This window comes from Cyprinus carpio, chromosome B1 (genome assembly GCF_018340385.1).
Source record: "Cyprinus carpio isolate SPL01 chromosome B1, ASM1834038v1, whole genome shotgun sequence".
NCBI classification, from domain to species: Eukaryota; Metazoa; Chordata; class Actinopteri; order Cypriniformes; family Cyprinidae; genus Cyprinus; species Cyprinus carpio.
The window spans coordinates 19059230-19073225 of NC_056597.1; the positions used below are offsets into that span (position 1 = coordinate 19059230).

Consider the following 13996-nt stretch of genomic DNA (forward strand, 5'->3'; position numbering starts at 1 on the left):
CTTGCCTCATGTGCACACACACACACACACACACACACACACACACACACATCCTCACGCGTACGCTCGCAGCTGCCTGGGCTATTATTTCCCCATTTCAATCTGACTCGCCAGCCTTTCATGCTAATTCTATTATTGTTGGAAGTTTATGTGATTTCATATCGCAGGAATCGGTAATGTATAATAACCCTTCAGGCTAACAGAAGGAAAAAAAACCTATCCTCCCAGCCGCCACCGGGAAAATAATTACTTTCATATCAAAACTCCACAGGAGCTGACCGGGTCCTACCGCCCGCGGCGTGAGACCTCATTTTAACTGGAGGTTTTGAATGAATGAATTTGTTAAAGCAATAAACACGAGCCTGCTGAACAGCAGCTTCTCAAAGAGATAAACAAAATAGACATGCTAACTGTAAGCACTGAGGTGGCAATACAAGGTCTTTTCTTTCACAATATTTTATTCTTATTCTTATTATTACTTATCAAAATGTTAGATATATAAATATTTTCGATACTTTATCATTTATACAACGTTTGAGGATGTGTTGTTCTTGTCTGCTGCTCATAGCTAACTGGTTTCCTTCAAGTTCGCAGAGAACTGGAACAGACATTTTAAGCCGACAGTTCCCCTGAATCAAGAATATCCGTTTTTGAAAAGTATATATAAAAAAATGAAATTCAAACAGTCTTGTATACAAAAACGTATGGTTATCAGCTTTGGGATTGTGACAAGTCACTTGGCGCCACTGCTTCTGGCCTATTTACATTTCAGTCCATGTCAACATCCTCTCCATCTGTATTTGTGTCAGCAGAACTGCGGGGTTTCGTGTCTAAATATTCAGACAGGTTAGGAGAGATGCTTTCTTTCTGGCTAGAGTTTGTGACTGTGGACTCGGAGTCGTTTTCAAACTCCTTTTGTGGCGAATTAGATTCTGCATAACATTTCTCTGAGCTTGTGTTTGAAGTTTGCATGGAAGAGTTATTGCTTCCTCTTTGCAGCTCGTCGTTTGTGGCACCGGTGTCTTTACACAAGTAGCTGATATTTTTCTGGTTTGAGGTGTCTGTCGTGGAACAGTTGTGACCCGAGTTTCCTGAATCCTGACTCGGTTTCATCGCTGTCTGTGGCACTATGAAACCCAGCGGCTGGGTAATGGGATACAGAAGGAAATGGCCTTTACCGACCACTGGTCGCTGCGGCGGTAGCTGAGAGAAATCCAGGGTAGTTTTTCTCCTTGGACTTGAGTCGGCTAGTAAACTCTCCACACTAAATGGGTTGAGTTTCTGGAGCGTGGAGGCGCGTGTGATGCCGTTCGCGGCGCACAGTGCAGAGTTCCGCGTGGAGTCCGTGGGCTCCGCTGTGTCGTTGACTGTACCGGCTCTTTGGTGGCGTGGATGTTGGTCACACATATGTTCTGTTTGCTGTCGGTGCGCGCTAGACTGAGGCCCGGTGTGCGGAGTGGACTCGCCATCGGTGCTCTGCGATACTCCACTGTCGCTGTCAGATCCGGGCGTGTGGAAGAGCTCACCTGCTAAGAGCTTGTTCTGAGATTTCAGCAGCTTGCGTTCCTGTTTTCGCTTCTTCTTTTCCAAGCGCTCCAACTCCCGTCGTGCGATCTCCTCTGGGTCCATTGGTTCGCCGCTGCAGGTCGTGGGGTGAGAGTTGTGAGCCGGTCGACCGGGCCCTTTCTTCGTGTTCTCCTTTTTGCGCCATTTAGCTCGCCGGTTTTGAAACCACACCTAAACAGGAAAGGTTGTGAATTCTTTACTCAGTTTCATAACCAGGTAGGGTAACACTTTCTTTTAAGGTGTCCTTGTTACACGTTACGTGGAATTACATGCAAGTAACCCCAAGTTAAACCCTGATCCTAACCCTAACCATATAAGTACATGTAGTTTAATTAATATCATTCAGTACTTAAATGTACACCTTAAAAGAAAGTGTAACCGCAGGTAGGCATATATCAGACTAATGTAGAATAAAGAACATCGATTGGCAAAATTATAATGACAAATTTAAACAAATGTTTGAATAAATGCACCTGAAATCTATAAATACTTCGATTCTTTATCACAATATTATCATGTCAATCACAAAGGATAGAATGGTGTCTTTATATTTAATTGTATGCATTAAATAAAACAGCAATAGCCGATTTCTCATAAGAAAAAGAAAAGTCTGAAAAGTCTGACAAGATGCTAGATTTCTGAAACGTCTTGTGTTTCTATTTGATATGCATCCAAGGTTCTCCAATAATATGCCACGACTTGGACAGGGAAAATGTTTTCATCGAAGCATATTTCATAAAGCCCACAGCCACAGATGCGCTTGTCTTAATTGTCAATTGATTCAATGTAATGGCTCACTCTCAGTCTTTCAATTAAGCCTGGTTCTTGCGTGGCTAATTTGGGCCTGTTCCCCTAAAGTTCATTTAGGCGCGTATAAGCGCTAGGACAGATTTGGCCCAGAAGAGGCAGAGAGCAGCAGGCTCGCACCTCACACCCAGGCCCCTCACATGGCGACTGCCGTCTGTTCAGCGCTGATAACATGAGAGTTAGCATCCACCAGCAGGCTAAGACGCATACTAACATAGAGACATCGAGGCTATACATGACAATAGCTGTGTATACACATAAAATGTTAATGTCGTTAAAATCTGTGAGCACACAAGCCTAACGATAACGCAGGCTAATCTTCCTTAAGAAATAAGAATAATAGAAAGCTAAGCTTTTAACTCCCCAAACAAGACTGCTTCTCATCCAGCGTCGAGTTTCTACAAAAAGAGAAAATGCAGACAAAGGCTGCACGTCCAGCGCTTACACAGTATAATTTACAACCCACTGACCTATTTATGTTTAGTAAGAATTGGTAAAACTGATCACAAGTCATTGTATTAACTACAACGTGAATAAGGGTGTTTTAATATTTATATAAAAAAACTGAATATTAGTATCGTTTTTAAACATCTGTCAGCATTTAGCAGAATGAAATTATTAAATTGTTTATAATAATCTGTTTTAGAATTAATATGCATTTACTGCTCAGCTGGTGATCAGACAGCTTGAATAAAAATGTTATGCAAATCAATCTGTTATATGATCGATTAATGCTTTTAGCAGATGAATTATTGGTTGAACATTTAACATCTAGACCTTACCATTATTTTAAAATAAACATCTACCCTGTTGTCATGCATTTGGAAAAAAAATAATTAGGCCTATTTAAATTTTTAGCATTGCAAATATTACATTTTAAAAAATATAAAGCTAATACTAAAAAAATAAAGTGTATGATACATAAAGCGTGGCTATAGGTAATACTGTGATTAATAATAAATAGGCCATTATAATAAAGGTCAATGAAAGATTTTGTTATGACAAAAACAAACCATCATTTACCTGAACACGTGACTCAACAAGGTCTAGACGTAGCGCGAGAGCCTCGCGCATGAACACGTCCGGATAATGGCTTTCGTTGAACGCTTTTTCTAGTTCCTCCAGCTGCCAGCCAGTAAAATTTGTACGCGTTCGCCTCCGTTTACAGCCAGGGCTTTCCTTGTCGAGGTCTCCGGCATCTAGGACCACAGAGTCTGTCAGAACACGCGCATGCAAAAACATGAACATGCACATACGCACTCCAGCAGTTCTACTTGGAACTGTACACTTACAATTTTGTTGACGTGAATTATTTAAAACATTACTATTTTACAACAATCCAGTTGTTGTCAAATACAATTCTACAATAAAATGTCACACAAGTGCAGTGCCTGATGTACCAACCCGTCAAGTGTAGCCTACTTTTAAAAATATAGGTCACAATATCCTTTTGAATGACAATAATATGATTCTTAAAATACAATGGGATTATTGTTTAATGTCGCATTTTATTTCACAGTATTTTAAGACGTTAATGAAGCAGCTATTTAATAATCCTGATATTTACAAAGACCAGAATTGCAAATAGAATTTACACATAAATCAAACGGACTTGAACACACGAAAATAATCTGTGGTTATCATGAGAAGAATATGACATTTCATTATTATCAGTGTATTATCTGTCCAAGTAAAATCGTCTTACTTTCCAGTTTTCTTGAACTCATGAAAAGTGAAACAAAGCTATTTATAAAGTGTGTGATTTAGGCTGGGGGAAAAAAGCATTTCATGTTTTTTGACGAGAGGCCTCGTGTAAATATATTCCTAAAACTACTGACAAACTGTATAGCCTGCTATATTCTACATGGAATGGATGAAGCGGATAACCATTCACTTACCGCTGAGTTTATACTGGCTATCCCCGTTTACACCACAACCAGATCCGAGCAATGGGTTGGAGTTTGCAACAGACGCCGAGCATGATCCGTTTAGTAATCCGTCTATAGAAAAGGGTACAGCGGCCGCCGACTGTAGCTGGTGTCCGGAGATATCGAAAACATGATGGTGACCGAGGTGATAGGGGAAACCCATTCCAACCATGCCTCCCAAAGAGCCTCCAAACTGGGCATGAGGATGCTCGAGGATCCGGCTATCCATCATTGCATCTCCGGAATCAGGGAAGCGTTTCTCTGGCCAAAACGAGCTCCAACTCTTCTCTCAGAGCGCATGCAGCAGCCGTGAAGGGACGGACGGCGTTGACATGCTTTGCGCTCCCGATTTAGGAATAAGGAGACCGAGGCAGGCGCGCGAGGTTTTCGCTCTCTCCTACTTTGTCAACATCAACTCTCCTCTTGTCCAAATAACTAGCTCTCGCGCTAGGGAATTCGCGACCAATAAGAAACGTTAATCTTCGGTGACGTCAGAGCCACGACACAAACGTTTTCCATATCGATTGCTAATTATACCTGACATCCACCTCAATAAACAATACCAGCGCTGTCACAACACGACATGAGACATCACAACTAGGCGAGAGGGAGGAGGCGAAACCGGCAAATTGACTGATTCCCGACTAAATTCTAAACAGCCGCTACATAAACACACAATGATTCTGTTCCAATAGCTAATTGTTCTGCTCTGAACGTCACATTAGTTCTATAAAAGCAGAATAACACATACTAAAAACCGAAAACGTCAAGTACCCCGTGTCAGCTACTTTTAAAGGAACGTCTGGCGAATGCGTAAAGTGATGTTCTCATATTACGCGGAGGCATCGTGCCCTGAATAGAGTGATCCTAGAACGGACGAAGCATGCATCATCACCCACCCTGTTGCGAGCTGTCAAGATGAATTTAAAACTACAAGCACCTCAGCCTTTCTAATATCTACACGCCAGCGCGCTTCGCATCGTTTCAACTCATTTCCACAGTTCTGATTACTGTGGCCATGATCTTGGCAGGTGTTATGAAAAAATATCTGAAGGTGGAAACAAAAGTGAGTCTGATAGAATATCTGTGAGGGGGAAGCTATATGAAAACAAACGTGTTTTTATAATCTAATTAAATATATTTCATATAAATTAACCCACCACTTAATAAAAAAAAAAGAAAGAAAGAAAAACTGACATCACTGAAATCTTTAAGCCATTTCTTGCAAATAATCAATTATGCTTTTATTCCACTGATCATTTGTATCTAAAAGAGGGAGATGTGGTGTGAGAGGGTCATGTTAATCAATAAAATAAAATTATTCACATTTTAAAGAATAAATGGCTAAAACATTGACTTCTTTTAAATATAAAGGACAATATTTCATATAAGAATGTATGTGAATTATACGGTGTAGCCTACAGAACAATATAAAATGAAAACTAAAAGAAATATATCTTCTTTTATCCGACTGTGATTTTGTAATGATTTTAAACATTTAAGTTGTTATGTATAATGAAGGTCCCCTGCCTCTATAAATGGTAGATGTAAACGCTGTTCAGCACATGTCCACTTTTTTTTCTTTTTTTTTTAGATTTAAAAAGTGTGTGGTGTGTGAACGAGAGAGAGAGAGATGGTTCTGAATACAGGATGGTAATCAATCCTGTTCATGTATAAAGTAAGTACACGGTTCTTTCCCTCTCCCTGCTCTCCTCCTCCATTACCGAGAATTAATTCCACTTTATTTATCCAATTTCTCCAGCTGCCAGAATGTTAATTTGAGTTGAAATTTCTCACCACTCGCTCGCTTGCGCTGACCCTCAGCAGCACCCGGATGGCGTGTAGTAATAACCTAAATCTTTCAACAGAGAGGCACGATAATTGTTACCTTATTAGCATGCAAATTGTTTAATTAATATTATTAAAAAGAAGCATATAATCCGTTCGTCACTTGACCCCGCAGTCTGCTGGCTGGCCGCCTCTCTGCATTTCAATGTGTTCATTTCAAACCAGCACTTTCCAAAAAAAGAAAAGAAAAGAAAAGGAAAAAAAAAAGAAAAAAGGCCTCTCTACAAGCACCAGTCTTTTCAAAGCACACATTCCCTGCGTGAGCGCGCGTTTGATGCTACTTGGTTTGTATCTCTCTCCTCCACTCTTTATCCCCTAAACATTTCATCACTTCGCATACAGGAATTATGGAAATCGTTTCTTTCTGCCCCTCCCCAGACATCTAAGTTCAATAATTGGCTTCTTGTCGTTTGCTTTTTGAAAACCGCTTCTTGAAAGGGCACCCCTCAAGTTCTGAGCAAGCGGTATCCGCTAGACGCACGCGGCTCCTGGGTAGACAACCCTTGACATGCGGCCCCTGCGAAGCGTTGCAAGGCGCCCGTTGTTTTTAATCCGGCAGAGTGAGTGTGTCAGATGTGCAGGCTTTAATTAACTTGATAATAATACGTACGCAAGCCACACAAGGGCCAGGGTTCAGTGCGTTTCCACTTTTATCACATTTTCGCTATCTGTAGGCCTTACGGCGATATTATATAAAAAAAAAAAAAACTGGATATAGAATCAACACGTGTCAAAATTAAATGCAACGCACTTTAATGCTTTTCCTGAAGATTTCATTCGCATGTTTATATGATCTATCCATTCTGCTTATACTGCATTAAGAACACTTAATCTGTGGTCAGAGTAGGCTATAAAATACTTTCATATTTACACGTATGAATAAAAACCATTTTAATAAGTTAAAGGGGTCCGACGTGTTTATATAGTTATATGTAGCCTGTTAAATTCAATACAAAGTTCAGCCAGAAAGATGAGAAGGTTTGGGCTGTTCATAAACTCTCAGCACCCTGAAGCTTGAAACGGGGTATTTTTAAACGATAATCATAAATAACCATTAGGCTCGAATAAAACAGTTTAATTAAAATCAATATACTACTTTTGAAGATCTTAATTACTAAATTAACTTAATGTGAATTCATTTGTAGCTATCAAAACTGAGCTGCACATTAGTCGATGCACAGATAATTAAGAGTGTGAAACGTAAATTAATTGTTGAAAGTCATTTGATCCACAAACGGAACCAATTAAAGTGTAAAATGATTTTCCTTTCTGTGTTTGTGTTTCACTCAAGCACAGAGTTTGGTGTTTTAGTAGGAAATATCCCACCAGGCAAATTTCCTTCTAATCCCGCTCAGCTAATCATGCAATTAAAACTTTCCCGCGCACTAATTATCTGCAATTGTTGGTCTGACTGCAGAGAAAGCAGAAAGTAAAAGCGATTGATTCCGAGTTTTAATTCACTGCGTTCCTGGTTGAGAGAGAGAGAGAGCAAAACCTAGTTCCCCTTCAAATTACCTTATTCAGCCTTAACCTACAATGCCCTTCAGAAATCTTACATTGGTCTGCATTTATGAGGTAGGGCAAAATGGAATACTTTTAATAACAATAACTCAAGCTTCTATTAGAGTAATAATTTCATTTCAATTAAAACTGACTTATCACCTTTTGCTAAAACGTGCTTAATATGCCAAAATTTTTCAATGCTTGACAGACCCCGAGCAGGGGTTGTCTAATTGTAATCAGCGAATCGAAGGTGCTTGTCGCTTCCCTTTGCCTCGCGCTGGTATGCACGGAAATAGAACTAATTTACTTGCGTCCCCGGGGAAATCCACTGAACAGATTAACATTTTCAAAACATAGTAATGATATCATTTGAGCAATGGCGATGACGCCAATTTTTCGGAGCCTTTGTGAGAGTAATTTACATATTTTTACAGTCCACTATTTTCACCCGTTAATCACTTTGAAACTGAAGGACACATTAATGTAGCACTTGCACGTGGGAGTGCGCGCTCCTGTGTGTCTTTGTGCCCATGCGCTCGCGTTCGTGCTAAAAGCGTATTGATTCCATCCATCTCTATGAAAAGTCAGGAAAATGAGCAGAAAAGACCTGTGACACGACTTCATTGATGATCAAGCACACAAGTATAACAGCTGTCAAAAACTTCAGCTGTCATGTGGAAAAAGAAACCATTCCTTTATCGCCACCTAGCGTCTTGTGATTTTATAAAGGATAGCATACCGTACTGGAAAGCGCCAGGGTGTCAAAACGCAAGACAAATAAGGATCTCCAAGACAACAAAAAAGACACACACACGTTTGTTTCTGTAAATTGTGGGGACTTTCCATAGACTTTTATTACTTTTATACTGACCAAACGATATTTTCTATCCCCTAACCCAGGGGTCTCCAACCCTGCTCCTGGAGAGCTACTGTCCTGCAGATTTCAGCTCCAACACCAATCAAACACACCTGAAGCAGCTAATCAAGGTGTTCAGGGCTACTTGATAATTACAGACAGGTGTGTTGGAGCAGGGTTGGAACTGAAGTCTGCAGGATGGTAGCTCTCCAGGAGCAGGGTTGGAGATCCCTGTCCTAACCCAACCCTAAACCTACCCCTTACAGAAAACCTGTTTGCATTGTTAGATAAACATCATATATTATTTCTAATCATTTTTTTCCCTGGTGGGGATCGCAATTTTTAATAATAATAATAATAATAATAATAGAGGTAAGAATAGCCTACATTTTTAAAATGTTATAAAGAGTTAAATGATAAACTTCCCTCTTATATTTTTTTTTATCTGTCTTTGCTGGTTCGTCTGGCCGGAGGAGAACTGGCCCCCCGACTTAGCCTGGTTTCTCCCAAGGTTTTTTTCTCCATTCTGTCACTGATGGAGTTTTGGTTCCTTGCCGCTGTCGCCTCTGGCTTGCTTAGTTGAGGACACTTCATTTCCAGCGATATCGTCGACTTGATTGCACAGATACTATTGAAACTGAAGTGAGCTGGATGATGACATCACTGAATTCAATGATGAACTGCCTTTAACCTAAAATTGTGTGTCTACTATTGTCCTTTTGCATTGACACACTATTTTTCTATTTTGATTCTGTAAAGCTGCTTTGACACAACCTGTATTGTTAAAAGGGTTATAAATAAAGGTGACTTGGCTTGACTCAGTAAGGCTTATTGATGGTTACAAGAATTGCTGGGAGACATAACGAGGTAGACTATTCCAAACAGACAACTCGGGATCACCCATCTCTCGCTCTCTCTAAATAAACAAATCTCCTACGCGTCACGTGACTCGTGTCATCGCCTGGATATCAATCAGGGTCTTGATGTGCACTGACCGCGGTCTTTCGTGAGGGCCCTGAATAGTTAATATCTCTTTGTTATCCACGCTGTTCTAATCCCCCGGTGGCTCGCGGGCTCACGGTTGTTAGGGTCTGGTACAATGAAGCATGGGAGGAGGAGCGTCAACTATTATTTTCGGCCGGCGCGGCCATCTGCTGCGCGCAGGAAACCCAAAACCCCAGAGACGCCCCAGTATCCACACTGTAAACTAGCGAAGATGTTTTAATTAAGGCGAGGCAGGTTAACTCTGCTGCTTAATGAATTGCCTTCGTTGGCCCCTTGTCGTCCAGAAGTGCTTCTTGTCTCGGGCTCCTCTAAAAACACTGTAGAACAAAACTAGTTCTAATCCATGAGTAGCCTACCCCAGAACTGGACATTTGGGGTTCTTCCTTATTTAAGACGCCTTATTTATATAATCATCATAGCATCAGCTCATTACTAGAGGTTCTCAGACCTAAACTTGGGGTGTCCTTGTAGGAGGCACCCAAAATGTGTAAATCATTTTAAAGATTTATTATGTCCAAACTTTATAATACAGTGGGGAAAACTGACAGTAAATTTCACAAATAATCACAAAGAAATGGCAGGTAACACATACAATTAAACATGAAATGTTGAAGAAGACAGGTAGATTTTTTTTTTCTAAAAATCTTATTTTTTAGTGTACCAAATCTTGCTCAGCCTCGCTGCAATAAATGATAATACAAAAGGTGCAACAAATGTTTGCAAATGAGGTGCAAATTGTGCGACAGAATAATTAGATCAATTAAATACATACATAAATTTTTGATTAATTAGGCTACTTGCAGAGGACTCTCATGGTAGTCACAGCGCTTCCTAGTGGTGATCCGAGTTATCCTCCCTAAACTTTACATCGGCCTGTCCAGTAAATTATGATGATACCGCTGATAGACTTTATAGCAAAGCATATGATAATATTGCACACATTTATCCTGCTAAAACGTGACATAAGAATACAATTAGCAGCTGTGGGAGTAAGTATCTTGCCCAAAACTGGTTGAAGCAAATTCTATACCGAAAGTCAAACGTAAAGTTACTTGCAAGTACAGTATTAAGCTTTTTCTTGAACCACCCACTGGTGGATGCATTTGGCCGTCGTGCTCCGATCTAACCGGTTAATTAAAAACAGCTCATGTTTGCTCAAGTTAATAAAAGGACTAAATTATTCACTTTGGGGACCTGAGTCCCAGAGCGCCTTAAATCATCCCGGGACAATATTGTAACTCTCTCTGCGCTCTGATGAAACGCTGAGGGGTCCTGTCACTGGTCGGAACCCCCTCCTCACTTTCCATCTGTCCCTCTTTGTCCTCCCTATAAAGCGTGTGTATTTTAGCTCATTGTCTTTCACACATTTATTGACACCTTTTTTAATTCGGCGCTTCTGTCGGCCTTCTCATGCCGCGGGGCGCCAAACTCTTCCGCTCCATTAGCTCATTGAAACAGGAGTCTGGTTAAACAAAAGAGATGCAATCTGATCCTGTGTCCTCTCTCTCCCTGTCTCTCTCTGAGGCCATACATGTCTCTCTCGCACAACACGGGTTTTCGCGCCCTGTTTGTCAAAGAGACTGGCCCGTTCGTTCGCAAGCCAGCGGGGAGGGGGATCTTATTAGCATTAAAAGCCTACACCGTGAAATTCATTTATAATTGCTAGAGAGAGAGAGAGATAGCGAAAGCATATGCGTCCCGAATTACGTTTGAATAAGTTTGTGATATGTTAACATGGAATGGAATGAGACAGACTGCAATTATGACGCCTTTGTGACTGTCAAATTCGATTCATAAGAGGCTCGTTCCACGGTGAGCGCCCGTAGAGAAGAAGATGAGGTGAATCTTAATGTAGCTAAAGAGAAGGCTTAGAAATCTCCACTGGAGGACCGAACAACAATGTTATAAAGTCGATCAAATGGCCTGCCTTTATTGCCAGTGTTTCCTAATGCTTGTTGAAAATGGCTTGTTGCTTTAAACCGATCTTGTCCATCATTCATATTAGAGAGACAGACACAGTGGTGGTGATGATGAATCAGGTGTGCAACCACAACAAAAAATTTCCTCCCCTCAACAAAAAGGGTTTGAGATGTGCAAAATATACAGTGTTGGACCAGAAAGAACTAGCACTTATATTAAAAAAAAAAAAAAAAAAAAAAAAAAAACACTTCCATAGAAATCCTCATTAAGATGCAGGAAGTGTCTCCACGCATTTCTGTCTATCTGTTGCAAAGCATGACCTCAGGTCCAGATTATCTTTATTATTTAGAATTTAGAACCTGTCAATGTCAGTTTCTCTTTAAAAGTCCCTTTTTTAATTATCCTAAAAAATAACAATTACAACCATTTAAAAGTACTCAATTTGATCTGAAATGCAAAAAGTTAAGTAATTTTCACAGACTTCATCTGTATGTATTCTGACACCCACATCTCAAATTAGCAGTTGAACAAACAATTCCATTCGGTTTTAAGAAATCTGCTGCCATCTACTGGTCACCTTCACAACCAAACAGAAGAGGCTTGACACTAAAAGAGTTTTCTTAAGTAATATGAGTCAAATCAGAAGTCAGTTTTTTCTTCTCTGACCTGGACCAAAATCAGTCTAAACTGAACCATTTTTTTACATGATACAAATATTTATAAAGATTAATAGTTAATAACTTAATTAATATGTAATGGATTATTAAATGTATTATTATTAAGGGTTTTTCTTATTCTTCAAATCGTAAAATTAGAATATTTAAAGACAGAGAGACAGCTTCTTCTGTTTGAGTGAAACAGCATCTTAGACCATAACCACGTCAAACACTACATACAAATACAGTTTATATTGCAGCACATATCCTTATACTTGCAGTGCATGTATTTAGCAGTCTTATCTGTAAGTAGGATATTTAGTGGTGAATGTCTTAAAGGTATGATGAAATGGAATATGGGAATATGTAGTAGGAATATGATGCTGCTAAAAAGAACATTATTTTGTGTATTTGGTGAAATGTGTTTATGCGGTTTAAGGTTAAAAAACACTTTTTTTCCACATACTGTACATTGTAGTTTCTCCTCTATGCCCCGCCTTCTGAAACGAGTCGATTTTTACAAGGCTCATCGTTCTGAAAAGCGAGGTGTGCTCTGATTGGCCAGCTATCCAGCGCGTTGTGATTGGCCGAATGCCTCAAGCGTGTGACGGAAATGTTATGCCTCTTAACCGAGCAGCAACCTCCCGCTCTCTCTCGTGAAGCCAACAACGAAGTGACTAAAACTGCAATTCATCGACTGGCCGCTTGAGGCTGGCTGCAAGAGGGAGTCAGTCCCATAGACTCCCCATGTTAAAATACCCAAATTTACAGCAGAAAAAAACATGTTTATAGCCTGGTTTAAATAATGATTTTGGTCTATATAGCTAATTTTGCCCTTCATGACAACTGTGAGGGGGGTGAATTTTTTTTATAACTCATCCGTTTAAATTATATTAAAACCATAAAGTTCTGCATAATTAAGGGCGTGACCACTTGAGTGACAGGTGGATTGCGCTGCTGACAATGCCGTCAGGCTAGGTGGGCGTGGCTTCAGCAACCAGCTCCTGCCATTTTTGATTGTCCGGGAGAGTCGCACGGTGACGCGATGCCAAGATGGCGACAGCCTGCTCTGCACACTTTGAGCTTCAAAAACACTCTTCAGGAGTCTATGGGTGACGTCACGCACACTACATCCATGTTTTTATACGGTCTATACTCTTAACATATTGTGATGCCTTGTCCGGCTGGAGCGACGAGGCATAAACATAAAACCCATTATAAACGTAATATAAACATGATGTCTAGTCGTGCCTTCTTTTGGAAGACAAAAACAAAGAAGATTCACTTTCTCAGCAAAACAGCGTCACACACCGGCTTGAGTGAGCAGTGTGAGCCGCGGCCGGCTTGAGCGAGTGGAGGCGGGCGGCTTGAGAACAGTGCGGCAGGCGGATTCTACGAAGGAGCGTACCTTGGGCTTGCAGCAACCACATGTGACGACCCCGGGCTGGACTCCGCTTCATCCACGGTGAAAGCCAATTCGCCGATCCACAGTGCAAAGTTGATGTATTTCCTCAGCGACCAGCATGGATCAGCTCCAGGCATGACGAAGCGGATATCATCCTCTTGTGGAAGGCCAAACAAAGTAGTTTCGCTTTCACAGTGAAACACACAGCGTGTATACGACATGGCGGCAGCAGCAACAACAATACTACAAATAGAATAAAAGGTACACCTTCTTTCTTTGCGTGAACATCTGGGTGGCGTTATGCAAATCTTCCCACATAGTGACGTAGATATATGGGGGCGTGATAGAACAAGCCATTTCGGGGGGCCTGGACGAGTGTTAACTTTTATAAAGAATATCTCTTTGGATTTGAGACTTTAGTCTTTGCAACTTCACAGATCTTTATTCACCAAGAGCTTGCAACACCCCAAAGAGAAAGGAAAATTTGAAATCGCATCATATG

General features: G+C 40.6%; 1 protein-coding gene across 2 annotated transcripts; it reads right to left on the reverse strand.

Annotated features, from left to right (window-relative positions):
- Positions 1–427: 427 nt before the first annotated feature.
- On the reverse strand, positions 428–5424 carry uncx4.1 (Unc4.1 homeobox (C. elegans)). Of its 2 annotated transcripts, none has more exons than XM_019108753.2 (3): positions 4272–5424; positions 3397–3587; positions 428–1737 (listed from the first exon to the last, which is right to left on the reverse strand). In XM_019108753.2, the coding sequence occupies exons 1-3, from the start codon at positions 4531–4533 to the stop codon at positions 769–771; spliced, it is 1422 nt and encodes a 473-aa protein (XP_018964298.2). In that variant the 5' UTR covers positions 4534–5424; the 3' UTR covers positions 428–768. The 2 variants fall into 2 exon arrangements, with proteins under 2 accessions (XP_018964298.2, XP_042572857.1); XM_042716923.1 differs by having other exon boundaries at positions 431–1737; positions 3397–3572; positions 4272–5420.
- Between the last annotated feature and the right edge of the window lie 8572 nt (positions 5425–13996).

Coding starts and splice junctions, on each gene's coding strand:
- uncx4.1 (XM_019108753.2), bottom strand. CDS start 4,533: ATGATGGATAGCCGGATCCTCGAGCATCCTCATGCCCAGTTTGGAGGC. Junction 3,588..4,271: donor TAGCCAGTATAAACTCAGCG/GTAAGTGAATGG, acceptor GTGTTCTGACAG/ACTCTGTGGTCCTAGATGCC. Junction 1,738..3,396: donor TTGTTGAGTCACGTGTTCAG/GTAAATGATGGT, acceptor TTTCCTGTTTAG/GTGTGGTTTCAAAACCGGCG.